Source organism: Lygodium microphyllum, chromosome 8, assembly GCF_053477565.2.
Source record: "Lygodium microphyllum isolate KBCC chromosome 8, Lygodium_microphyllum_v1.1.10, whole genome shotgun sequence".
NCBI classification, from domain to species: domain Eukaryota; kingdom Viridiplantae; phylum Streptophyta; class Polypodiopsida; order Schizaeales; family Lygodiaceae; genus Lygodium; species Lygodium microphyllum.
Window position 1 is genome coordinate 140,743,951 of NC_141142.1, and position 26,150 is coordinate 140,770,100.

The 26,150-nt window shown below is 46.9% G+C and overlaps 1 protein-coding gene and 1 long non-coding RNA gene across 6 annotated transcripts in view; one reads left to right on the forward strand and one right to left on the reverse strand.

Moving 5' to 3' along the window:
• The first annotated feature begins 237 nt into the window (after positions 1–237).
• LOC148032942 (chromatin remodeling protein EBS-like) overlaps positions 238–26,150 on the forward strand; it is a 101,587-nt gene continuing 75,674 nt past the window's right edge. Inside the window, exons 1-6 of one of the 5 annotated variants that reach the window (XR_015691689.1) lie at positions 238–545; positions 775–1,142; positions 1,637–1,979; positions 2,118–2,186; positions 3,338–3,479; positions 3,573–3,700. Coding sequence is in view for 4 of the 5 variants with exons in the window: in XM_087683630.1 (XP_087539756.1) it covers positions 1,067–1,142; positions 1,637–1,979; positions 2,118–2,186; positions 3,338–3,479 (630 nt within the window). In the remaining variant the exon portion in view is untranslated. The remainder of the gene's footprint in view (positions 546–774; positions 1,143–1,636; positions 1,980–2,117; positions 2,187–3,337; positions 3,480–3,572; positions 3,701–26,150) is intronic. The other 4 variants (XM_087683630.1, XM_087683627.1, XM_087683628.1 and 1 more) reach the window with 4 other exon arrangements.
• The window catches only part of LOC148032943 (uncharacterized), a 98,888-nt gene continuing 74,688 nt past the window's right edge, over positions 1,951–26,150 (reverse strand). Inside the window, exons 2-3 of the long non-coding RNA XR_015691690.1 lie at positions 2,497–2,841; positions 1,951–2,071 (exon numbers count right to left, since the gene is read on the reverse strand). This is a non-coding gene — a long non-coding RNA (uncharacterized LOC148032943). The remainder of the gene's footprint in view (positions 2,072–2,496; positions 2,842–26,150) is intronic.

The following is a 26,150-nucleotide window of genomic DNA, read 5'->3' on the forward strand; positions in this document are numbered from 1 at the left end:
TTAGAAATCGCACTGCAAAACTTCATTAACGAGACTTCTTGAAACCAAACTAGCTAGAGACGAAAGTTAAGGACTCAAGGACAGGTATAATTTACTAGACCGAAGGGCCCAAAGGAGGCAATGAGAGATGATGTCAAACAAAATAATCAACAATAATGAATGTTTGGTCGATTTTTCTAGCACGGACGAATCTCATTGGCTCTTGGGCGTACGGCCTTCGTTTTTGGTCATTTGTTAGGAGGAAAATGTTGGCTTACTTAAACCGAAGGCTCTGTGTTTCATGTGACCCATTGTCGAACGGCGAGTACGTAGACAAAGACATGCTGTGGTGGTCCTGAGTCTCTCTCTCTCTCTCTCTCTCTCTCTGTGCTTGTGTCCGAGACTCTTGGTTGATCTCGTCATTTATCCTTGTATTAACTGCAACAATATTTTGGCTATGGCGTTGTTAACTTGTGACGACGAGCAGCAAAAATGAACCACACGCAGGAAGTTGTCTGTTGTCGCAGGCGGGCGCAGCGGAAATCTAAAAGTTAAGGAAGAAAGTGGTGCGTTCGTTTGTACGTAGTACGGCACAGAGAGAGAGAGAGAGAGAGAGAGAGAGAGAGAGAGAGAGTGAGTGTGTGTGTGTGTGTGTGCGCTTACATGCTGTGCTTTTAGCTGCTGTTCCACTTCTACCTTTTTCTTCCATGGCCTCAACTCGCATTCATTATCACCTTCCTCATGGCTTCTTTCGCTTCTGATGATCTCGCTTCTGATGATCTTGTACAATGACAGGTGGAGCTCTATTGTGCCGTCATCATTGCTGCTTGACCAAAAGCTTGATCTGAAAGCAGGAACCAAGAATACAAAAGAGACAATAAAGCAAGTCCCCTTCTTCCGCAGCTGCTGCCGGGAATCGATCTGCGCGCAGCCAGAATATGCAGCGTACTTGACCTGTCTATGTCGGCTTTCGAGCTGCGGCTGGCTGGCGGAATAATCTTAATCTCTATTTGATGATGCAGTTACGCGTTTGACAATATGCTTCTCCTAGTGCTATCGAAGTTCTAATTACCTCGGTGGGAGAATCATGGTGAAGGGAAAGGCTACCATTAAGAAACCTCTTGATCACTTCGCAATCCGATCAACCAGCGAGCGAGTCCAAGGTATTGCACCTTCGCAAACTCTCTCAGCTCCCTTCCTCTGGCAAACAGTCTACTCAAGGAATGAATATACACCATTGTTGGGAAGTTGCTTTGGCGGCTAATTACTAAACAAGGCATGAGCGGTTTACTGATATAAAAGAAGTTGCGTCTACAGTTATGCAGCCTTTAGAATGTTGTAGTTTGTGGTTTGCTTGCACGAAATTTTCACAGAAATAAACGTTGATCAATAAGCGGTTGATTCGTTCGGCCTGCTTACACTATCGGCCATGGTCACGAACATATCTGTGGTTCACGCAGCTTATTGAAAACAACGATATAGTTCAATTAACTAGCACTTACTGCCACGGCTGTACAACACCATGTCTTAACCATTCCAACTGCACAAATAATAAAGTCCCTTGCATATTCTAAAACTATACGTACAAGTCTGGAATCTGATCGCTTAAGTATATCTCAGCGTGTCATTGATATCTTTCTTGATTTCATGATTTCAGTTAATGATACCGTTTTGATGCGGAATGAGAACTCTGGCAAGCCTTCGTACATTGGCAAGGTAGAGAAAATGTGGATCGATGGCAGGAACAATCAGAAAGTACAAGTGCGCTGGTATTATAGACCAGAAGAAACCATTGCTGGGCGTAGAGAGTTTCATGGAGCCAAGGAAGTGTTCCTGTCTGATCACATCGACATTCAGAGCGTGGAGACAATCGAAGGGAAGTGCTATGTCCATACATTCAAGAGCTATACACAGCTGCCTAATGTTTCCCCCAAAGACTTCTTCTGCAGGTTCACCTACGAAGCAGCTACAGGCGTTTTCTTGCCTGATCGAGTTGCAGTGTAATGATCTCCTGATCCTTAGATTCTTAATTGGCAATCTTAGCATATGAATGTTTTCCCATACAGCTGCTGATACGGTTGACCATAAAAGTCTGCAAAACAAACAGGATCCTTATGTTATGTGCTAACATTCTGCAGATACTGCATTTGTGAAATGCCATACAACCCGGATGACTTGATGATGCAGTGCCAAACATGCAAAAACTGGTAACGCCTTTTCTATGGATTTTTATATGTTGAGATGATTATAGAAGGGTGACAATATACACATGCATAGTATAATTCAGTTCTGGGTCTTTCTCAAAGAGTTATGGGGCTAAAATCCTTAGGGCTTCCATTCATTCAGCATCTTGATGCATCTCATATATGTACAAACTAGACATACTGATCCTTGTAGCTAGCGATGATGTGAATGAGTGTCATATCATCAATATGGAGAGTTCTTGTATCCTTGTAGCTGACTTTTTTAGAGGTATTGTATGCCTAATTGAGTTGTTGGCTCAGAGCTTGTGATTACTTTATCATTGTGAGACTGCACTTCTGTCTTTGATGAGCTTGTAGTATAAGACTGGAGTTTGACCTTTCAAAATAAGATAGGGAAATGACCAGAAGACCGTATGTTCATAAATAGAGGCACTTGCTTGAAGTTTTGGATCAAGAAATTGGAAGCTCCATGAACCTGGGAGTGTGTTCATTTCACAATAATTTCTCAGAATAACCCTTCACTTGTGAAATATGCCCGAGATTTTTTGACCTTGTTGAAAGAAACCCTTTATTGGTTTTTAATATGTATTCTTGTGGCATATGCACAGCATGTAAGAGCAGTTTCTCTTGGCCTGGGCTTGTTCTGGATACCAATAGTCTGCAAAGTATAAACCATTAGATTTTGTTAGCAGTTCCATTTTCCATCATATAGTCCTTCTAACAGCAATACCTGTTTCTACCACAGCGTCTAGTTCTGTATACAAAGAGTTCATGCTCATTTAGGCATCATCCATAAAGTATTGGAGTGGTAATCAGTTCTTCCAAGCATGGATAAATGACTGCTACAAGATACCAACATCAGAAATTTAAAACATTATTCTTTCAAGTTTGAAGTTTTGGTTCTGATGCCATGTTTTTAAGGCAAAGTGATCAGTACATCGTTTATATCTCAAGCTATAAGTTTGTGCTTAGTCTGGAGTCTTGTAGTTGCGATGCGTTGTGGTGAAAGTGCTTTTTGAAATCTGAATGTTGCTTGGTCTGGAACTTTCATGAACAAGAAAGAGGGTTCTGAGGACAAATTTAGCACCAAATAAGAGTAATGCGTGCGAGATCAACATGAAATCACAGTAAGTTTTTCCCTTTGTTAATTGCAGGTTTCATCCAGCTTGCTTAGGCATGACAATCGAACAAGCAAGAAAGCTACATCAATTTTACTGCAAAGAATGCTCTATCAATATGGCTTCAAATGACTCGGTGAAAACTGCTATTTCAGATTCAAAATCAGTTTTGGACAAGGTGCATCTTTGGATATGCTTTTTTTGCCCTCAAGTTTAATATCCTTCAGTGAAACTCCATTTCAAATGCAACATGCATTATTTCATGGTGCAGTAACTTTCAAGATTTCTATCGAACAGAGACAATCTTGTTTTCCAAAGGTTGTTGAAGCATGGAAAATATTGAAAGATTCAACTTTTTTTTAAGAGAACATGCCCGGATTGTTTGTTCAACCACGACAGGTATTGAAACTTCAGTTTTTTCTTCCAAGAATTGGCCTGTGTTTGTAGAGAGTTCTTTGACGAGAAAATTCCAAATCACTTTTCTACTTCTATAGGAAGGTTTTCTCATGGGTCCATGCTGATCATATGAACTATGATCTATCTCAAGTGTATCTTTCTCCTGGATGTAGCATCTCTTGAAAATGCCACCCTGTGCTTCTTTGCATTATCTTATGCATCTTTCCTCGCTCCAACCTCCCCTCCACTCCAGCCCCACACCTGACCCGCCCTCCCGGACCCTCCTCCCCCCACCTCAACCCTGGCACTTCTTGGCCCCACAGCATGACCCTTCCAACCCCGGACCCTCAGCCTCAGCCTCACCTGCCCCGACCTGGCCCCCCATCACAAAAGAGCAAAAGACAAAGACAAAAAGCAAAAGATACAGAAAAAAGGGAGAAAAGACAGAGGAAAAGAAAAGAGGAAAAACTGTTATACTTGCCTCACCCGAATTTCTCTCTTCTCTCCTTGCCTTCATCCTTCTCTCATCACCTTCTTTTGCTCTTTGGTCCTACCTTTTTGCAAAAAATTGACTCTCTTTTTTCTGCATATTCAGCATATCTTCAACCACCATGATATAGCAACAAGCTGAAGCAGCCTCATTTCTGCCTCAGTCATATCTTCGGACAATCTCGTAAATTGTGTTGCAGGCACTTCTGTATATTAGCTGGATTTGAATACAACACCCCACTCTTTAATGCCTGGCCTACCCACACTTTCGACTCCAATTCTCCCATCCTCTCATTCATACAGTTTTTTAGGCTGCTTCATCAGCTATTGCAAGGCCGATAGGGATTCCTGGTGCTATTCCTGTAGGTCTAATTGGTGCCCATCCTTCTAGAATCTGCTCCTATTAGACCTTATTATGTTCACATTCCTTTGGCTTTTATTTGACTTCACCTAGTTGGACCGGTACGAAATTTGTTGGGTCCTCTCATGTTCCACTCAAAATTCATCAGGTGCTACCAACTCTCCATCTCAGGACCAAAATTGTGAGGAAGATGAAGCTCTAAGTCGGAAGGATCCACCTTCAACCCATCTTCCCTCCAAGGTATGTTCACTGCCATCATCCATGCCATCTTCCTCTTTTGAATGACAAGAGCTATTGACCTTCTTGTCAATTGGTTTCGTGAGACTTTGAGGAGGATCCACCTTCCACCCATCTTCCCACCAAGGTACGCTCATTGCCATCACCCATGCCATCTTCCTCTTTCAGCTACCTCCTCTTATCTCATCCATCCACCTTTGCTATGTTCCTCCCTTTCCACTAGCCTATCTTGACACTCTATCTTGACACTCTCACTCCCACACTTCCTTCCCTAGACAAATTACTATGTAAAACCCTAAAGGCAAAAGACTTAACTTGAACACCATAGCTGTTGTCCTCAACTTGCCTGACGACATTGTAGCTGCAAACTGCTTCCGTGAAACTAATGTAGCTGGCCCACTTATCCATAATCATGTCAAAAAAGTCCTCCAACAGTCCCACTTCTTCCACCATCAAACTTTATGGGTTTTTACATTATTATCTCTATCTTTGACTTGTTAATAGTCATGTTTGTCATGCATCGTCATCTCTTGCCTATGAGCCTCAGTCTGAGTCAAATGGGAACATTAGGAGCTCTGACATGTCTCTCATTCTTTCAATCGGTTCAGAAGTGTTTTTCTGGCACCTATGCTGTCCTAGATGGCTGCAATATATGCCACGTCAACATTTATTCTGCAGTCGCCAGCATTTATTGCTGCCACATCTGCAGTCACAAACAGTTTGTAATGCCATGGCAGCATTTTATGCAGGTCAGACAGCATTTACGTCCTTATTTATTGCTGGCCAGTTAGTTTCCAACATATTTGGCTATTTATAGCCACCTCATAGCCACACCCAACTGGCTGGTCATTCATTCACTTTCTAACACAGAGGTGCTCTGTGACGTGGCTGCAGTCTTCTCCATTTGTGTCATGGACAGCAGGCTGCATACTCTCCGTCTCCATCACCATCTCTGTCACCATCACCGTGTGAGAGTGCACAACAGGAGAGAAACACAAACACAGAGAGAAGCAGAAAGAGAGAGAGTGAGAAAGCAAAAGATGAGGGAAGAATAATGCATTGGCTGAAGAAGAATGGTGATACAATGATGATGGACTGATCAGTCCTTGCTCGCAGCCCACCAAAGCATTAGTGAGGGCACAAGATCATGCTAATGATGATGGCAGCATCAAGCACAGAGAGTTGGAGTGTCGGAGTGTGCACTTCCAAAGGGGAAGACTGAAGACTGAAGAGAGTGTGTGTGCCTGCCAAGTGGATGGTGCAGCTATAAATAGGAAGAGCACTAAAAAACTGACTGACCTGATCCAGAAGAGGTCATGCTGGCCGACCAGCAATAAATGCTGGTCACATAAGAAAAAATACTGAAAAAAAATAGAGGACACCCCAAAAAAATCCTAGATGGCAATGACAATGTCTACCAGGTGTAGGCAAACTATGGTAGGCAATAATTGGCCTAGGAATGCACACAGGAAGTTGACAAAGGAAAAAAATGCATCTAAATTGCTAGAGCTCCTATGTCTTCGTGAGACTCTGACAGGAGCTCACAACCAGGAGATGATAGACGAACACGATGTGGGAGCTTTCGCTCAACCGCCAAGACCCACGGACCGCTTATTGTTTCAAGCGTTCCAAGCGAGCTCTAATGGCTATCTCTCACCTAGCCGATGCGCCGTGTATCCTACGAGTGTAGTGAGCTTACCTTAGTGCCGATATGAGTTGCCTTCTCTCTCACACACGCCGGTAGCTCCATGATCCTAGATGCAAGCTTCAGCATCCTCAAGTCTCCTCCACCTCCAAGCTTCATCCTCCATAGCCGCGCGCGCGAGAAGAGAGAAGAGAAGAGAAGAAGAGAAGAGGAGATGGTGAAGAGCTTCACCCTCTTGATCCCTCACTCTCACACACTTACTCCCTCACACTCTTACACACCCTCTCTCAAGAGCACACACAAGCAAGAAGATGAGAAGGAGAGAAGAAGAAGAAGACTCTTGTTGCCACACACCAAAGAATGAGCTCTCATTCACTTTTTGAACTTTATATATACAAACCCTAAAATCCCATGGGCACCCATCCCTTTTTTACATGACCGGCCATTGTGGCAAGGTCCTTTTTCCCTTTCCCTCTTCTAGCCTTGTGTATCTAGCCTACACCCGTCTAATATTTTACAATTGGCATAGGAGGGAGCCTGGCGCTCTTTTATAAGAGTTTTCCGAGTTTTTTGAGGCGCCTTTTCATTTAAAGTTGCGCTTTTTGCCCCGGTTCATCTTTAGAGGCCGCCTGCGTGTCTTTGCTCTTTTTCCATCTTCCTTTTACTTTTTCCTTCATTTTTCTGCCATCTCGACTTGGGGTTAACATTACCCCCCTCCTAGACGGGTGCTAGTCCCATGGCACTTCAGCGTTGGGTTGGTGTAAGGGTGAGGGCCACATGTAAACTCAGGTGCTTGTGGAAGCTTTAAGAATGATGTTTGTCGGAGCAGCTAACTGGATGTCATGGGTTGACGAGGGCCTCCGAAGTTGGTGGTTTGGCGCTTTTGGGGTGATTGAAGGAGGTGCGGTGCTCTACCTAAGGGGGGTGCTTCCTTAGCGTGTTGGTGCATTGTGTTCGTGCTAGTGGAATGGGGAGGTGGGTCTAACCGTAGGCAAGCCTGGGTGATGTCCCACACTTGAGGACCCCATTTGTGCCAAGGGGGTGCAGTGCTAGTGGCTTAGGGTGACAGGTCTAACTATAGGTGAGTGTTACCTCCCTAGGTGTGTCCTGCCCTTGATGTGCCCTAAGAGTGAAGTGGGGGAGCAAAAAGGGCTAGGGGGTTAGGAGCGGAGCCAGCCGAGCGAAGCCACCGGACACGCCTAACCTAAGGACCCTTAGGTGCAGTGTTCGTGCTTTTGTGGTGCTAAGTGGTTCTGCAAGTGAGTTTTTCCGTCCATTCAGTGTGGAATGGCGTTTGTGCTTTTCTTTTCTTCTGTTCTTTTCTTTTCTTCTTCTTCTTCTTCTTCTTCTTTTTGTGGGATACATTTAGGGATAGTATTACATCAGGAGTATGACAGCCAAGTCTAATTCTCATCATCTGAATGAGAGGGGGAAGGAGGGCGGATGGATTTGCGCAAAAATTGGTGGTTTTGCATGTACCCTTTCAGGTTCATGCGGACGTGGAGAGAGGTGGTGGATAGGAAGGGGTGATTATACCTAGTGAATTGGCTGTTACTCATATCCTCTAGGAGAGCTAGGCAAAAGGAAGGTAGTAGACTAGCTCTCATCATTAAGCAAGCCATAGCGCAGCTATCAATAGCATTGGGATCAAAGAAGAGGGGAGGCAAGTCATTTTCTTGCGGTGCCGGATCTTACTTGAGTAGGAGCTTAAGAAGCCTAAGGTAATTACACGTAGTTATGAAAGCGGGATCGGGACATGAGGAGAATTCCGCGAGGAAGCGCGTCATGGAGTCGGTTAGGCTTCCTAAATCAAAAAGTGGGGCATCCTCGAAGGAGGTGGCGTTGGAATTGTAGATGATGGGGAAGTCATGCCTCCCATGGAGGGTGGCGACAAAATCCACGTCTACCCTATGAGGATACGCTATGAATGTGGGGTTGTTCCTCTCGTAGGGTAGGGTGTTGCAAAATGCCATCCAGGCGAGCATGTTAGTATTGCATATTCGCCTTCTCCAGAGGGGTTGGCAGTTGTAGCCCCTTACAGTGTGTGGCACTTCGTACACTTTATCTTGCTAAAATTCTGCTTCCTCCGTGCCCCACAGAGTGGGGGTCTTTGCCCTGTCATCCAGCCATTTTTGGCCCAGTCGGCTGCCAGCCGCGATCACCTCCTCCATTACTTTGATCGGCAAGACCCTTCTCAGGCTGTTAGGCATAAGGAACCTGAAAGAGAAAGGGTCCTTTTCGATTTCCTGCCGTTCCCAGACCACCAGCTCCGCATGGAATTGCGTTGGGATGTCATCGGGGCATGGTGAGAGGGATGCGGATGGCCGCACGATTGGCTTGGCTTGCAGCCTTTTCCTGGCTTCTTCCACCAATTTTTTTCGTCGCTCCTTGAGCGTGGCTTGTGGATCAAGTGGTTGCTGTTCCTGAATGTGCGGCGAGGGGGGTTGTGGGATCATATCTTCTGTGAATCTGTTCACGTCGACTTCGAGTTTGGCTTCCTCCCCCTGCTGGTTTCCCTGTGGTGCTCTCTCTTTAAATCCTAGGGCATCCACTTCTTGGGGGTTTAGGCCGGCCAGCAGTAGGTATTTCCGTTGCTCGTCCAGGCTCAGCCTAACCTCTGCAGGTTGGGGTGCCATTTGCAGTCCTGCGTGCAATGCTGAGCTTCCTTTGTGCCATCTCCAACGGCTCTCCCTCCTCTGAGCGGTAGTGTCTATGATGGTGTCGAGGAAGGCTTTTTGTTGGGCACCGAAGGCCACTTGGGCGGCTTCTACCTTGCTCTTTGCAATGATCTTTTTCTTTTCTACCAGAGCAAGGCGCCGTGCCAGTGTCTTCACCCTCTTTTCATTATGCACTGCCCACTCCTTTGCTTTCTTATTCATTTGCTCCATGCTCTCCCCTTGCTTCAAGGTCAGTATCATGAGCCTTTGCTCTTGGTCCTCCAATTCCCTGATCAGCCTCTCCTGTTCTTCTCTTTCAGAGTTCAACTGATCGGTTAGGCGCTCAATCTCTTCTTGCTGCTCCTCCATGTCCTGCTTTCTTTTCTCATCCCTGGCGTTGAGCTCAACCATGAGCCCTTCAACTTTAGCAATTTTTGTAATGAGCTCCTGGTATTGCATTATCAAGAGCTTATGTTCTCTTTGCATCTTCACTAGCTCCTGTGTTTCATTCTCGAGCTGCTGCCTCCAGTGCTCTTCTCTGTCATCCTTAGCCTTTATTTCCTGCTTGAGATTTGCGATCTCCCTTTGTTGCATGGCTATCATCCTTGTTTTGTTAAGTTGGAAGGTGGCTATTGATTCCTTCTCAGCTCTGCCAACTCAGCCACTGCTACCTTGCGTTTCTCCTTAGCTCTCTTCAATTGCGAGAGTAGCTCGGCGACGTATTTGTCGTAATTAGCTGGCGGCGTCATCGTTGTTTGGATGGGTGTTGTTGAGGCCTCCACCTTTTGTCGCTTAGGATCTTGCCTAGAATCTGCGTCTGTGGCCGGCCGCTTTTGCCCTGTAGCCGTAGTTTCAGTGCTCGTCCCCTGGGCTATCTCCTTGTTAATGAAATACTGCATCCATGCCACAAGATTTGATACGTCTGTATTGGTGGGGATGCTGGGAGTGATGGTGGTTGGCTTGGTGGGAGGCACCAATAGAGTAGGAATTGGGTGGATTGGGGCCTTGCCCTTGCTCTCAGTGACGGTGGGTGGCACAATCTCCGGCACCTGTGTGCTTGACCCAGGCCTTTCTTCTCTATGTGGGCTCAAACTCCCCAGTTCATTAGCTCTGCATTGTTGTTCGATGGACCGGTGTGTAGCTTCAGCCAGGTCCTCTTCCTCCTTCCTTCTTAGTTCTTCCTCTTCTTCATCAGCCTTTCTTCGCCTTTCTCTTCTTCATCAGCCTTTCTTCGCCTTTCCTCTTCTGCTTTTCTCTGCTCTTCCTTCTTTTTCTCTTTTTCTTCCTTTTCCTTTCTTTTTCTCTCCTCTGCCTTCTGCTTTGATGCCTTCTTAGCCTTCTGTAATTGCTCCTTTTCCTTTTCTTCTTCTCCCTCTCCTTGGCCTCCCTAAGGGACTCTCTCTTGGCCTTCTCTAAGTCCTCTTTCTTTTTCCTGCGGCCCTTGTCATTCTTTTTCTTTTTCTTTTGTGCGGCCTTTTTCTCGGTCTCCTTGACCTGCTTTTTGCTTTTCTGTTCTTCCCTTCTTCCTCGGTCTCAGTCCTATCACTGGATCTCTCGTGGTGTCGATGAGGAGGTGATCTGTTGGGTGTTTCCCCCTCCCCCTCTTCTGCCTCCTACGCCTCCTTCACGGTCTCCTGGATAAGCTCCGTTAAGACACCTCCATATCCGATGTAAGAGGCCTTGGATGAAGCTTTCTTCCTCTCTGTAGCCTTGGAGGCTGGAGATCCTCCACTTGCTGACACACTTTCTAAAGCCAACGCTTTAGCTGCCTGGTCGATAGTTTTTCGTACATACCCGTTCGAGTCAACTTCGTCCAGAGTGTGGGTTGCTATGTTCTCCAGCACAGGCACGCTGATTCGATGCATCAGGGAGTTGTAGCGCTGGCTGGAGAAGAGGACATGTACTAGCTTTGCTTGCAGCCTAGCTTTTGCATTGGGGATGTCTAGGATGCTGATGCCGTCATTGGTGAGCACCTTCTTTTTCATTTTCAGCATTGCATAGACATCTCTCTTCTGTTTTCTCTCCGTCTTTGGCTCCAATCCCAACGCCTTCTCCACCAAGGCTGGGTCTAGACGGACCTGCACCTACTTGGCACTTTCTCCTCTATCCACCGTCACTGTGCCGCATTCTTGGTTTGGGTCGTATGATCTGAGGAACTCTACACACACTTCAAGTGGTCTGGCTCCTGTGAGAATTTTTCAAGGTACTTGCTGAGGTTATATTGCTCGACCACCCTCCTAGTTGCTTCCTCCCTAGCCACCACAACTTCTATGTTGCGGACGGTTCGAAACTTAAGTTGGCCGAAGGCGTAGTTTTCTAGGTAGATGCAATATTGCTCTCTTTCCTTGTCTGTGAACGGGAGTCGGTGGGCGCGGTCTTGCTGTGACATTTTTTGTTCCTGTCATAAACCGTAATTTTCATTAGTGCTTGCGGCATAATAATTTGCTGAAAAAGAAAAACTTTATGCTTTTGAATGAATTCATTAAGATCCAATGTAGATTCTCCTTTCCAAACTCTGACTTTTTGCCCTTTACTTCAAAATTTTCATGCCCTTTTCCTACCCCATCTGTTTTCCATAATATATGTCTATGTGCTTCACTGACTTTGATTTGATTTACTGATTCTGATTTGATTCACCTTACCCCCCTCCTTCCAGCTTGAGAAGAATTCTTCCTAGGATTTAGGGTCAGAAGGTTAAGGGCTTTTGGCATGGGGGTATAGGGGTTACTTGTGAAGGAGCCAAGTATAGAAATAGGGATTGTATTCCAAATGAGCTTCGCGGTCCAGGTCAAAGGGTTTAATCCCCACTTGGGTGATGTATGTGAGAACATCTGTTAGGAAGTCACCAGAGTTGACTCGGCTAGCAATGTGTAACTCTTCCTCGGTCAATAAGCGGTCGAGGTAGGGGTGCCCTTTGATGTGTTCTTCTATAGGACGGCCCCGAAGAGTGATTAACACTTGATATGAGGTTGGCGCGACATATGTGGGGTCGTACTCTGCTGTTTTGATAGCGCGGCGCTGCTCAGCGTTGGTTATTATTCGGCATCCAACTTCCCATTGCAACCTAAGAATGTACCAATGCCTTAAGAACTGGGATTCCGTCTCAGCAAGTCTTGACAGCTCTGCAACTTCTTGATCAGTGATGGCAGAAGTGGTTCGCTGATCATACGACGTGATGAGGCATTGTTTGATTGCTTGCTCTTTGGAGATCTCAGTGTTGAGCAATTCAACAGCGGAGGTAGCGGCTTTTGCGAATGCGAATTCAAATGTTTTCCAAGAACAAGGCATCGTTTGAACTTCGGTTGTGAAGGATTCGTCCAATAGACCTAAGTCCAGGCGATCGTAGCTCAGAGCTAGCGACACAAAAGTGGCGTCCAGTCGCTTAATGCAATCCACCACGTCATCCCCTGTTTCTTCAGCTAGATCAGCTGCTAGTGTGAGAAAGGATTTCCTCTTGTAAGAGGGTCTAAGGCCTCCGGGTGGTTGGGTTTTGGTAGGACTTGAGTCTTTGGCAACGAAAAGTTGCGGTTGTGAGTGTTCTTGAACTTGCGATTGGGTCACTGGGACTATGGCTGGGTTAGCAGCAGCCTTGAGTGATGGCCTGCTGCTTTCAGGATGGATTTGGGAAGTCGGATCGACTCTGGCGGGTGATGACTCTTGTGACGGTGGCTGTCGCGTAGGTTGATAGGCTTGGGCGACTCTCTTGGGTTCACGCGTGGATGAACTTGATGGTTGCGGGTCAGGGAAGCTCTGCGGCTTGTGGTTTTGAGGTTTTACGGTTTTTGGAATGATCAAGCTTGAGGCTGGCATACGAATGGTGCGTTTGGCCGTATGGGTCTTAGGTATCCATAGCCAAGCATTGCCCTCATAGTAGCCTTGTGCGTGCAAGAGGGCTTTGGGGACCCATCTGTGACTGATTATGCGTCTATTCCTGTAACTGCATTTGGGCCTCCTAGGTTTAGAGTTTCTGGTCTTACGAGGGTAGGAGCGTCGATTCCGAGGCGGCTGTTGCGGTTGTTTAGGCATCCATTGAAGGCGAGGCTGTGGGGCCTTAGCTTTGGCTGCTATGGGTTGCGGTCTATGAAATTCGGGGAGTGGCGGCCGCGCACTACCCCCCTTCTTAGACTTGACTATATATGTTTCTATCGGTGGCTTTGTGGCCCGGGATGAGGTCACGCAGCCCTTGCTGAAAGCTGTAACAATGCGAACGTTGCCCATTGCGAGGTGGATGCGTTGCGTTACGTAATCAACATTGCAGTGAGCCTGCTTTTTGAAAGTTCGCCCCAGCAGCGACTCCGTGCCTGCGTCTTTAGTATCTGGCAACACGTAAAAAATCAGTGGTACAGTCGCAGACTCGATAAAGACGGCGGCTCTGCACTTGCCCAGAAGTGCGTATGAGTGGGCCCCATATGGGCTTAATTTGACAGTGGTGGGTTGAAGTTGTGGTTTGCTAAGTTGGATCCAATGATCGTGAGTTAAGACATTGCAGTCTGCTCCCTTGTCGATCAGGGCATTAAAAGCGCATGTTTGGTTGGCAGTGACCGTGATATGGAGGTATGCGGGCTCTACGGTGTCCTCATCCTCATCGTCGATTTCAGTGATTGTGGCTACTTGTACTTTGACAGGGGGTTCTAACATCGGTGGCTCATGCAAAGGATGCGTAGGAGGGTAGTACTTCTTTTTGACACGACTGCCATTGAAGAAGCCTATTCCTTCACCGTCTAGGGTCTCAAGTTTGACATTGCCTATTCGGTTGATTGCACGAACTTTGAAGGGTCCAAGACCTCTAAATTTCATTTTTTGCTTATGCCCCTTAACTGAGTAGAGGAGCACTAAGTTACCCTGTTCGAACTCGCGCTGCTTGATGTGCTGGTTAAACCAGCTCTTGCATCGGGCTTTCTCACAGATTAGCGCATGGGTGGCTAGAAGACGAGTCTCTGAGAGGCGTTCGAGTTCAACTAGGTGTCGTGTCCATACCTCCCCTTCCCATCGTTCTTGAAGCGCTATTCTCAGGCTAGGAACGAAGAATTCTAATGGTAGAATCGCTTCTGTTCCATATGTCAGCCTAAAGGGGGTTTGACCGACAACCGTTTTATAAGCTGTGCGGTAAGTCCACAAAGCCGCCATTAGCTTGTTGTCCCAGTCACTACGTGAAGCAGAGACAACCTTGGTTAGGACATTGACAAGAATCTTATTCGTTGATTTGGCCTGGCCGTTTGCTTGAGGGTAGTGAGGTAAGGATTTGCGATGGATGATGAGGAAGGTGGACAGAAGATGCGCGATCACTTCATTGATGAAGTGCGTGCCTTGGTCACTGACCAGTTCGATGGAGCAGCCGAATCGTGAAATCACTTGCTTCCATAAGAACTTAGCAGTCGTTCTAGCGTCGTTTTTTCGTGTTGCTCTCGCTTCTGCCCATTTCGTGAGGTAATCCGTGGCCACAATGATGTACTTGGCCTGCGAATACTGTGCCGCAGGACTGATGGGTCCAATAAAATCAATTTTCCATTTTTCGAAGGGTTGTCGAGCAATAACTGGGGTTAATTCCATTTGATCCTTGGGAATTGGAATCTTCGTCTGCTGGCACTCGTCACAGTGCTTGACAAATCATGCTGCGTTGCAGAAAAGCGTGGGCCACCACAGTTGAGACTGCAACACTTTTCGTGCTGTCGTGCCTCCACTAAAGTGCTCTCCGGCAATGCCGCCGTGCGCTTCTGAGAGCACATCGTGCATCTCATATTCACATACGCATCTGCGCAACGATCCGTCTTGCCTATAGAGTTGGCCTGCAATTAGCTGATAGGGCTGGATCTTAAGGATTAATCGCCTAAGTCGGGCTTTTTCTATCGGTCGGTCAGGCAATCCGTGCTCAAGCACCTGGACTATGTCATCTGCCCAATATGGCGTTAGATTAGCCTTAAATAGATCTCTTTCGCTGGAAAGGTTAAACAGATGGGTGTCGAGTAATTCATCAACAATGCCTTGTCTAGCGGCTTCTCCAGTGGGAATGCGTGACATGTGATTAGCCATGTAATGCTGTTTTCCCTTTTGTACCACCACGGAGAAGTCGAACTCTAAAAGCAGGAGCCATCGAGCTATGCGTCCTGTAGCGCAAGGTTTGTTTACTAGATAGAGCAAGGCTTGATGGTCCATGAAGTAGGTAAAGGGCGTGGCCAAAAGATAATGCCAGAATTTCTTCACCGCGAATACCATGGCTAGTCCCTCTCTTTCCGTTGCCGAGTAGTTCATTTCCATCTCAGTGAGTTGTCTACTAGCAAAGCTCACTGGATAGTCTAAATTGTGTTCGCCAGGTTGGCACAACACTGCCTCCATGGCAAACTTAGAAGCATCGATATGCACGTGGAAAGTAATGGTCCAATTTGGGGCTCGTAGGATTGGTGCTGTGGTTAGAGCCTTCTTCAACCCTTCGTATGCCCGTTGGCATGCTTTGGTCCATTTGAAGACAATAAGCAGCTTGTACAAGGGTCTGGCGATCAACGCATAATTCAGTTTGAACTGCCGATAGTATCTAGTATGGCCTAGGAAGCATTGAACTCCCTTGTAGTTGTTTGGGGGTGGAAGGTCAACAATGATCCTGACCTTCGCGAAGTCAGTGGCAATGCCGTTCTTCGACACCACATGCCTTAGGATGCATCCATGCTTCACCCAAAATTGGCACTTTAAGGGGTTCAAGGAGAGATGATATAAGCGACACCGCTCGAAGACTGCTCGGAGTTTGTCTAGGTGTTTGATCCAGGTCGAGTGGACACAGAGGTCGTCGACAAAGACTTCTAACTCCTTGCGAAGCATGTCCTTAAAGATGGTGCACATGAGGCATTGGAAAGTGGCAGGGGCATTAGTCAACCCGAAGGGCATGACTATGTAAGCAAAGACGCCTCACTCAGTGGCGAAGGCAGTCTTATGCCTGTCCGCAGGATGCACTTGCACCTGGTTGTACCCTGAGAAGCCGTCCAGAAAACTGCAGGCTTCCTTGCCTGCCACTCTCTCAAGCATGTGCTTGGTGTACGGCAACGGATAGATAGTTGTTCCTCTTGGTAGCAGCGTTCACCTTCTTGTAATTAACGCACACTCGGATTTTTCCATTATTCTTCATCACGATGCTATGGGCGATACCCAGTCTGTATGCTCAATTTCGTAGATGAATCCCGCTCTCATCAGCTTATCAATCTCTTCTTTGACAGCATGAGCGTGTTTTGGATTCATAGGGTACGGTCGCTACTTGACCGGCGTTGCGTCTAGCGTCATGGGTATGTTGTGAGTCACTACACTCGGATCTACCCCCTTAAGCTCTTCTAAGGACCAGGCGAAGACGTCTATGTACTCTTGCAAGAGAGCGACAAGACTCGTTTCTTCTTCATTAGTCAAGTCATGGGCAATGAAGATTGGTTTTGTGTTTCTCCTTCCTGGGCTAGGTCCACCTCCTTGACCTTGGCTGGTTCCTCGATTGGTTTGCTTGTCTGTGCCTAACGTTTTGGCACCTAATAGAACTACCACCATATCCCCTTTTTTGAATTTCGTAAATCATTTAGGGAGGTCCTGCGGTTTCCGTTGTTCTATCGTTTGTGTATCCCTGGGTTATTTTGCCTTTTCCTGCCTTGATCGTCTGCGCCTCAGGTGGACGGGTAGGTCCCCCTTGGTGCGTCTGGTTGTGGGCGGCCTAGGGATTTCTGGATCACTATCCGAACTAATCTCCGATTCAGAGTCGAACCCTCCGTCTTCGCTAGAAGAGGTGGTCTCCCCTGGTGGGCGTAGTTCAGATGGTGATTTTGTCCTAAGTACTGATGTCGTTCCTGGCTGGGCTACGCCTGCTTGCTCAAGGTCTATGGCTCCTACGTGTTCCAACCAGGCGCGATCACATTTCATACGCATGACTCCTCGCTCCATCCTGAAGATACTATTTTTCTACGGCTTGGAGTCTGCTCGTATTTGCTCTATTTCTTGTCCTTTAGTGTCATATTCCACGGTATCTACCTCACCCTCACTTTTATCACTGAAGGATCGGCAGTCTTCGTATTCATCGTTAGAATTCTCTTCATCAGACTGCTTGTCGTCTCCTAGGGCTTGGTATATCCCTTGCCGTTGGTCAGGAACTAGGGCCCAGTTATACATAAGGTTGAAGTCATGTACTCTAGTCCATTGCCACTTGGATTCATCTAAGAGATCTTGGAGTGGTTTGAAATTTGTAGCTGGATTGCCAGCTAGCTTGTCTGCTAGGTGTTTTAGTATCTCCTGGAGTTCCCTTTTGTTGGTTGGGAGACGGGCTTCGGTTTCCATGAAGGCTTCCTGCCATCATGCAGACTGGTACGGAGGGTGTGTCGTTAGCCTTGCCGATTGTTTTGATGGCTTGCTCATACGCCTCGTGATCAGAGAACGGCAGGTCGATTGTAGCAAGGACATGCATCCAATCCCGCTCGTCCTCTGGGCATGGGATATACTTGGTCAAGGGCCCATAGGACTTCTTGACGTGAGCATTACCCTTGAGCATAGCAGAGATGGCATCTAAGTCGACTGGTGAGGTCTTCCAAGTGTCCATCTCTACTCTCACGGCGTCCGTCCTATTGCCAAGGAAGATCAAGCCGTTACCCCAATCTTCGATGACTCTAGCGTTGCGAATCCAGGGTCAGCCTAATAGGATGTCGTAGTCCACTCCCTTCATGACTATAAAGTCAACGGAGAACTGGACACCTGTGATCTTCACTGGCCAATCCTTTAGTACCCCGAATGGCTTGACTCTTATACCGTTTGCTAGTGTGACATTAAACCTAGCCGTCTCAACGGGTGGGTTTCCCCAAGTCTGAAGCACTGCGTGGCTAAGTACACTAACCCAAGCCCCTGTATCCACTATTCTCTTTCTCGTTGTATCGCCTAGGGCTAAAACCGGTAAGACCGCATGCATCTCGGAACCTTCCCAGAAGGCATTGACGTGCAAGGATTTAGGCATAGAGTGCAGTGTCAAACTCGGTATTTGCGTCTCTGCATCATGGTCATGAGGGTCTGCCGTGACCTGCTCTTGTGACCCTTCAACCCACTGCTTAAGATCTTGCCATAGGGTGGGGTGCTGCCTAAGCAGATCTCCCAGGCTGAGTGTTACAGAGGTAGTCACTAACGTGGTTAGGAGATCGTTGGGTGTTCGTCTCTCTCCTAACCTGGATCGTCCTGACCAGTGGCCGTGACTGAACCGCGGCCCTGTAGCACCGAGGCTTGGCCTTAGCAGCACTGCTTGTGGTGCAGTTGCTTCTCCTGACTTTGGTTGTGGAGGTGAGGTTGGTGTACTTATGCTGGAGAGATCATCGATCTCGTCCTCTATGATGGGCTCAGCGTCTTTTAGATGCTCTTGGGCTTCCTTCACCCATTCCTTCACCTTTTCTATGGTCTCTAACTGTCACTTTGGATGTGGGTATTTCCCTACCTTAGCGCTTCCCTTTTCGGCCGTCTTAGGGGCTGACGTCTCTGCCTCTGCGTCAGAGACCTTCTTTCCAGCAGGCAGAGTTGTAACACTCCGTTTTTAGTGCGATTTTAGCTTTCGACCTCTTCCTCCTCCATCTACGACTCTTCTTCCCTATCGAGACTGCATCGAGATTGCTAGGTCCTGGCAGAGAGATGCCAGCCTGATTTGTTTGGGCATGGGTCATGATCCGCAATGGGATAGGCGTGGCCCCCCCATCGAGGTTCTCGACACCAAACATCCCCAATGGGGCAGATGGCACGTTGGCTGAACTCGAAGATGGCTTCCGCTTTGGGCAATCAACGAAGAGATGAGTGATTCCGCACTCTGCACATCTTTGGTCAGCCTTATCTTTGTTTTGCTGCTCCCTTTCAGGGCAGTGTGATGAGACATGACCTGGGTGACCATAAGTCCAACAGGTGATTGGATCCTGCATCTGCCCTCCTAGGCCTTTACCTCGTCCTCTTCCTAACGCCATCACCGGTACGGGGCAATAATCCATGAGGACAGCGTTGCCCTCATCGTCATGCGAGACGTAAGGGCATACGTAAGCTTCTTCCTCGTTTGGTTCTTCCACATAGTGGACAGGAGTGTCACTCGGTGGATGGGTTACGTAAGGACCACGCGGTCTAGGAATGCCTGTAGGATTTATTTCCATCCTAGGAACAGCCGACTTAATGTCGTTAGGCGCAGGGAGGGCCAATGGGGCTCCCCTCCCGAAAGATGGCTGCGGCCTGTTCGCTAGGTAAGGATGGCCGTATGGCTGTGAGTATGGAAGTCTCCTTGGCAATCTACAATGCGCGACGTCATGACCGAACCTACCGCAGTTAGCGCAAGGTCTTGACCTAGGGTCTTGACACTCGGCTGGCAAGTGGTTTCTGCCACAGTACACGCATTGGACGTGTGGGCGCGTTGGTCGTCTCAACATGTCTTGCAACTTAGCTAATTCCATCTTAACATCAGCCAAGTCTTGGTTCGTCTCGGTGGTTTTCCCCTTATCCTGGGATGATGGGGCTGATTGCTCACTCGAGGCTGACGCTCTCTCTGAATTTCGTGAGTTGGTTTGCTCAGAGTTCGAGCTCCTAGAGCTTCCTTCCTTCAGCTGATCGTCAACTCGGATGGCTTCCTCAAAGACCCTAGCTAGCGCGTCTCACTGCAAGCTCGAGTTGCCTGCCAAAGCCTTATATAGTTTCTCGTTCTGAATCCCGCTGATGAATACTGTTGATACTGCTCTTTCAGTCGGTCGTTCTCCGGTAGGGATTCTCTTGAAGAGACTCCACACATGGGTCACGTAATCGCGGATGTCCTCCTCTTTCTGCTTGACGTTCATCAAGCGTACTAGTAGATTATCGGAGTATCCGGGCTCGGCAAATCTCTTAATGAAGAGATCCTTGAGGCCATCGAAGTTGGCTCGCTCTGTGGTATCTAAGCTTATATACCACGTCCTACCCTTGTCGCCCAAGCAAAGCTCAAACGCTTGAGAGCGTTGAGTTAGGTCGTTGAGGCTGTTGGCTTCGTAGACTTGCTCGAACTGCTCAACAAAGCTGTATGGATCGTCATGGGGTTAGTACTTATCGAGTTGCTTGGCAACAATAGGGATACCGAATTGGTCCATGGTTCAAATGGTAGACTCGGAAGGGGCGAGTGGGTTTGGGCTGAGTGGTCCGAATGGTAAGGGGCCGAGGGCCGATTCTGGGACTCGGCCCAAAAGTGACCGTTCGGACGGGCCGAGCGCGGCGCACGTCAACAGCGCGAGTTTGATTTCGATCGTTCCTTGTTATTTACTCAATCGTATCAGGCACAAACCTCCAGATCCTACCTAAGGGGGTAAGGGAAGGGATTCATATACCTGGATAGAGTGGTGGGCTCGTCGTTGGTGCGATCGAATCGAATCGAGCAATAGCTCTCTCTCTCTCTCTCTCTCTCTCTCTCTCTCACTGAAATGGTTGCAAATGAGTCCTCCCTTGGCCTCTTGGCTCTTATACCCCTTCCCGGGTATGGTGTTGGTGCCCCTAATCACTCACTTGACGATCTTAAGCATCACAAGCGAGCTTTTTGCTATTTTTGTACGATTTTTGCCTTGTTTTGCCCTGTTTTGCAACAGTAAACCCTACCCTTCTTTGGTGCGATTTCCTAATCCTAACCTACTCTAAATGCAACAAGAATCAAAAGCAAAATATTGAAATGATTTCTCCATGTTTCCTAATCATCAAACAAACAAAATAACCCAAAATACTTACTTGTTTTGAAGATAAAAAACACCCAAACTCCCTACCTATCTCAAGCTCCGTTTCGGGGATAAATCTCTTACTTCGATGCTCGATATGAGGCGCGCAAGTGCTCAAGCTTGAATCCGTTGGTCCCTACAACGGAACCAAAATGTGGGAGCTTTTGCTCAACCGCCAAGACCCACGGATCGCTTATTGTTTCAAGCGTTCCAAGCGAGCTCTAATGTCTATCTCTCACCTAGCCGATGCGCCGTCGATCCTACGAGTGTAGTGAGCTTACCTTAGTGCCGATATGAGTTGCCTCCTCTCTCACACATGCTGGTAGCTCCACGATCCTAGATGCAAGCTCCAGCATTCTCAAGCCTCCTCCACCTCCAAGCTCCATCCTCCATAGCCGCGCATGCGAGAAGAGAGAAGAGAAGAGAAGAAGAGAAGAGGAGATGGTGAAGAGCTTCACCCTCTTGATCCCTCACTCACACACACACACTCCCTTACACTTATACTCCCTCTCTCAAGAGCACACACAAGCAAGAAGATGAGAAGGAGAGAAGAAGAAGAAGACTCTTGTTGCCACACACCAAAGAATGAGCTCTCATTCACTTTTTGAACTTTATATATATAAACCCTAAAATCCCATGGACACCCATCTCTTTTTTACATGACCGGCCATTGTGGCAAGGTCCTTTTTCCCTTTTCCTCTTCTAGCCTTGTGCCTCTAGCCTACACCCGTCTAATATTTTACAATTGGCACAGGAGGGAGCCTGGCGCTCTTTTACAAGAGTTTTTCGAGTTTTTTGAGGTGCCTTTTCATTTAAAGTTGCACTTTTTGCCTCAGTTCATCTTTAGAGGTCGTTTGCGTATCTTTGCTCTTTTTCCATCTTCCTTTTACTTTTTCCTTCATTTTTCCGCCATCTCGACTTGGGGTTAACACATGACTAACACAGGCAGGCTAACACACCCCCTTTCAATTCTTGGGAGTGTTTGAAGATCCAACAACCTCATGTGATGAAGCATAGAAGCCTTGGGTAAAGGCTTCATGAAGAGATTTGTTGCGTTGTCCTCCATGGGATAGTAGGCCACCGCGAACTCGGAATCCACGATTTGCTCTCGAACGTAGTGATATTGATCCTCAATTTGCTTCATACGAGCATGAAACACAAGGTTCTTGGCTAGAGTGAGGGCACTCTGGTTGTCCACACATAGCTCCGTAGGTCCTGGCAAGCTAATCTCTGCCAACATGCTGTGAAGCCAAACTGCCTCCATAGCTGTAGAACATAAGGTACGATACTCTACCGCTATAGAAGAAATGGCCACAGTAGGCTCCTTGCTGCTCCATGAGATAACTCCCGATGCAAGTAGAAGCCATGACCTGTAGTAGACCTCCGTGAATCCACATCACTTGCCCAGTCAGAATCACTCCAACCAGAGAGAGTAACCCCCCCTCTATACACGATCCCATAGGAGCGAGTTCTCTGTAAATAACGAAGAACGTGCAAGGCCACACTCCAATGCTCGAGTGGGAGCCATTATGAAAGAAGACAACAGAGCCATACCAAAGGAAATATCCAGCCGAGTGTGAATAAGCCAGATGAGGGAGCCAACAAGACATCGGTAATGGGTGGCATCTGTAAGGGGAACACTGGTTGCCAAAAGCTTGGAGTTTGGGTCCGTGGGGCATGAAATTGGCGGATGAGCGGCCATATCAAACTCCAAGAGAAGCTAAAAAATGTACTTGTGTTGTGAAACAAAGATGTCTTGTGCCATCCAATCCAATGAAGAAGTGAAGAATCCCTAGATCCGTCATGTCAAACTCCTGTCGCAAAATCTCCCGACTATGATCAATCTCCTAAGTATGGCTCCCTGTAATGATGAGATCATCCATATACAAGATGAGCAAAACACACCTGTCACCCGCAACTTTGAAATATAGGTTGGAGTCATGAGCTGATCGATGGAGGCCAGTCTGAAGAAAGAATTGATCAATCCTTTGGTACCAAGCTCTGGGAGCTTGCTTCAGGCCATAGAGGGCCTTTGCAATTTGTAGACACGGTCCTTCTTCCCTTGCACAAGAAAACCAGGAGGATGGGAAACATAAATCTACTCCTCAAGGACACCATTCAAGAAGGCAGACTTTATGTCTATCTAATAAATAGGCCAGCAGTGATGGGCTGTAAGAGCCAAAATAACCCAAATAGTAGACATTCGAGCTGTAGGTGCAAAAGTCTCAAAACGGTCCAACCATGTCCTCTTAGCGAAATTTTTGGTAATAAGCCTAGTTTTGTGCTTGTCCAAGGAACCATCTACAATGTACTTGGTCTTATATACGCACTACACACCTATCACCTTCCACTTCGGAGAACAAAGAACCAACTCTTGATGGAATCGAGCTCCTCTTGTATGGCCTGACGCCAAATATCTTGTGGAAGAGCCTTCTCAACGGTAGTAGGCTCACTATCATGAAGAATCTGTGACATAAGAGTATAGCTCACACAAAATGAACCATTCAGTTGGGCCTGTAAGTGAGTTGATTTGCGGGGACCTGTAGGAGAAGCAAGAAAGTGAGAAACATCGGAACCTTGCATGACTTGTTGGTACCAACAGGGAATCCAAAGAGGCTCATCCTGTTGCGAGGGAGACTCCCTAGTCTGTGGTACCAATGTACCTATTTGGGATAGGGACTCTCCCTTACCAAGGGAATGTAAATCCTCCTCATTTGAAGAAGGCTCTCCCTCTGACGGGGCTAAGCAGTCGTAGAAGACTACGGAGGGGAGGCATAAGGGGTGGAAGTATGTGATGCATAAGAAGTAGTTGCATCTGTTAGTGTGGTAGGGAAGTCGGAGTAGAGAAAGGAGGAGGAGGGGGAGGAGCTGAAGACGAAGAAGGGGTGTGAAGAGGCAACCTGGAGGGGAGAAGAGGAATTGAGGGTTGGGGGAGGGGTTAGGCGATAACGAAGAATTATGTGCAATAGAACGAAGAATTATATGCAATAGAACCATCAATTGGATCCTTGGAGGCCGAAGCCTCATCGAATATCACATCCTTGCTCACCTCAAGCTTCTGTGTTGTTGGGTTGTATAGTTGATAGCACTTTGTGGTAGTAACCCACAAAGATGAGCTTCCTTGACTTCAAGTCAAGCTTCGTCTTCCTCTTCTTCTTATCCACATGGACAAAAGCATCAGAATCAAATATGTGAAAATGAGATACGGAAGGTTGTTGGCCAGAGAAAGCCTCATAAGGAGTCATGTCCTATAACGCAGAAGTTGGGGAGCAGCTGCGAATGTGAACTACAGTAGTCATTGCCTCACCCCAAAGGGTATGAGGAAAACCCTGATGCACCAACATCGACCGGGCCATCTCTAGCATGGTCCGATTCGCATGCTCCACCACACCATTTTTCGAAGGTGTGTTTGGATAGGTATATTCCACGCGAATGTCATGATCCCCACAAAATTTAGAAAAGAGGTTAGAAGTAAACTCGCCACCATGATATGCTTATATGCCAAGAACTTTGGAAGTAGTTTGTGTCTTTGCGAATACCTTCCACTTGAAGAAATGGGAGTATGCCTTGCTCTTGTACTGTAGAAAATAAGACCACACATAACAATTGAAGTCATCTATAATCAGCATCAAATTCTTGGCCCTCCCAAGGGAAGTCGTGCCCATAGGTCCACAAAGGTCAGTGCTCAAGAAGGTTAGAAGCTCCTAGTGGCAACCTGGGGATGTGAAGTCTGCCACAAGGTGGTGATACTTTTTGCAGTTGCTTTCCTTATTTACTTATATAAATAATTTATTTTTCTTTTCTTTAGTTGCTGTTGCTTTTTACCCCCCGAGTTCTCTTGGATTAAGTCGGGAGCTTTGCATGGCTAGAAGAGGCAGCCATTGGGACAAATTGGACTAATGGTTTGTCCGAGCCTTAGGACCGGTCCCATATTGAATGGGTACTCAAGAATAGAATGCCAGTGGTTTGGGACTGTGTGCTTAGCCACTGGGGATGGTATAGGACAATGAGCTTGGCCGAGACAGAAGATGCACATGTGAGAATGCTCACGGAATAAAAGTCACCGTAATTGAGCCACATTACACTTTTTGATGTGGTTGCAATAAAAGCTGCTTAGAACAACTTGAGGAATGGAGGGGTCACCATAGGGTTTTTTAGCTCTGATTTAGTGCTGTTTGTGGGATTGTTTTACTGCTGAAATGATGCCAAGGTATTTGGGATGTTGTTTAGGATATGCTGGACAGTAAGAACAGTGAATACAGAGTTCTGTAGACTGCAATTCTGCACATGAATCATTGAGTTATGGTCACAGAAAATGCTTTCCTAAAAGGGATGTTGTTTTGGATATGCTGGACGGTAAGAACAGTAAATACAGAGTTCTGTAGACTGCAATTCTGCACATGAATTATTAAGTTATGGTCATAGAAAATGCTTTCCAAAAAGGGATGTTGTTATGGTCATGCTATACTGTCCTTATATAGCTGGGATTTACTCAGAAAAGATGAAAACCAAATGTTCACAGGTTATGTATTTTAGAGCATTTCATTTTTGTAACTTTCCATCTTTTAATTGATAAAGAAATACGGAGAGGGTCACCGGTCTTTGGGGCCAATCTGGTGTTGAGCGAGGGAGTGAGGTCTCTGTTTGTGTGTGTGTGTGTGTGTGAAAAGACTAGGTGTTAATTGAAAGAACCACCACTTTATGTGAGTCATAGACCGGTTTCATGGTTCCATCCCTGGGATTTGAATTCTTTTCTATTAGAATTTAAGCTCGGACAGTTTTGGGTAAAAAGGCCATACACACAGGTTTTACAGAGATTATAGGACTAGAGAGACGACAGACATGATCAAAGGCAAAGGAAAACTCACCCATGAAGAAGAGAGTTCTTCTTCTGCTCATAGACACCGAAGAGAGATTATTGGTGCACAGGTGTCGGCACCTTCTAGAACCGAGATTGAACCACAGGATGAGGAGCAAGAACATGAGAACTTGTTTATGGCACAACTCCTCAATATGTTTGGCTCTTTCCAACAGCTTGTAAAGAATCCTCAAATGTAAAAATTTTTGAAGTCACATAATGAGGATTCTCAGGTTGAGTCATCACACCATACCATGGAGTGCTGAAAAAGACAAACCTCTAATGTGTGTGAGCATGTGGAAAAGACACCAAACATGGAGACAGGTCCAGTGCAACAAGAAGCACAAGCACAGGATCAGGGAGTGAATGGTCAAGGCAGTTATGCACAAGTGGCCAGGAGACTATTCCTCGTCAGTTTGCTACTTATCCTGGTTACTTTGGTGGTGGGTCAATTTTTCAAGCAATGGCTGGATTATCCACGGGTTATCAGGGATACTTGCCCAGAGGGCCACC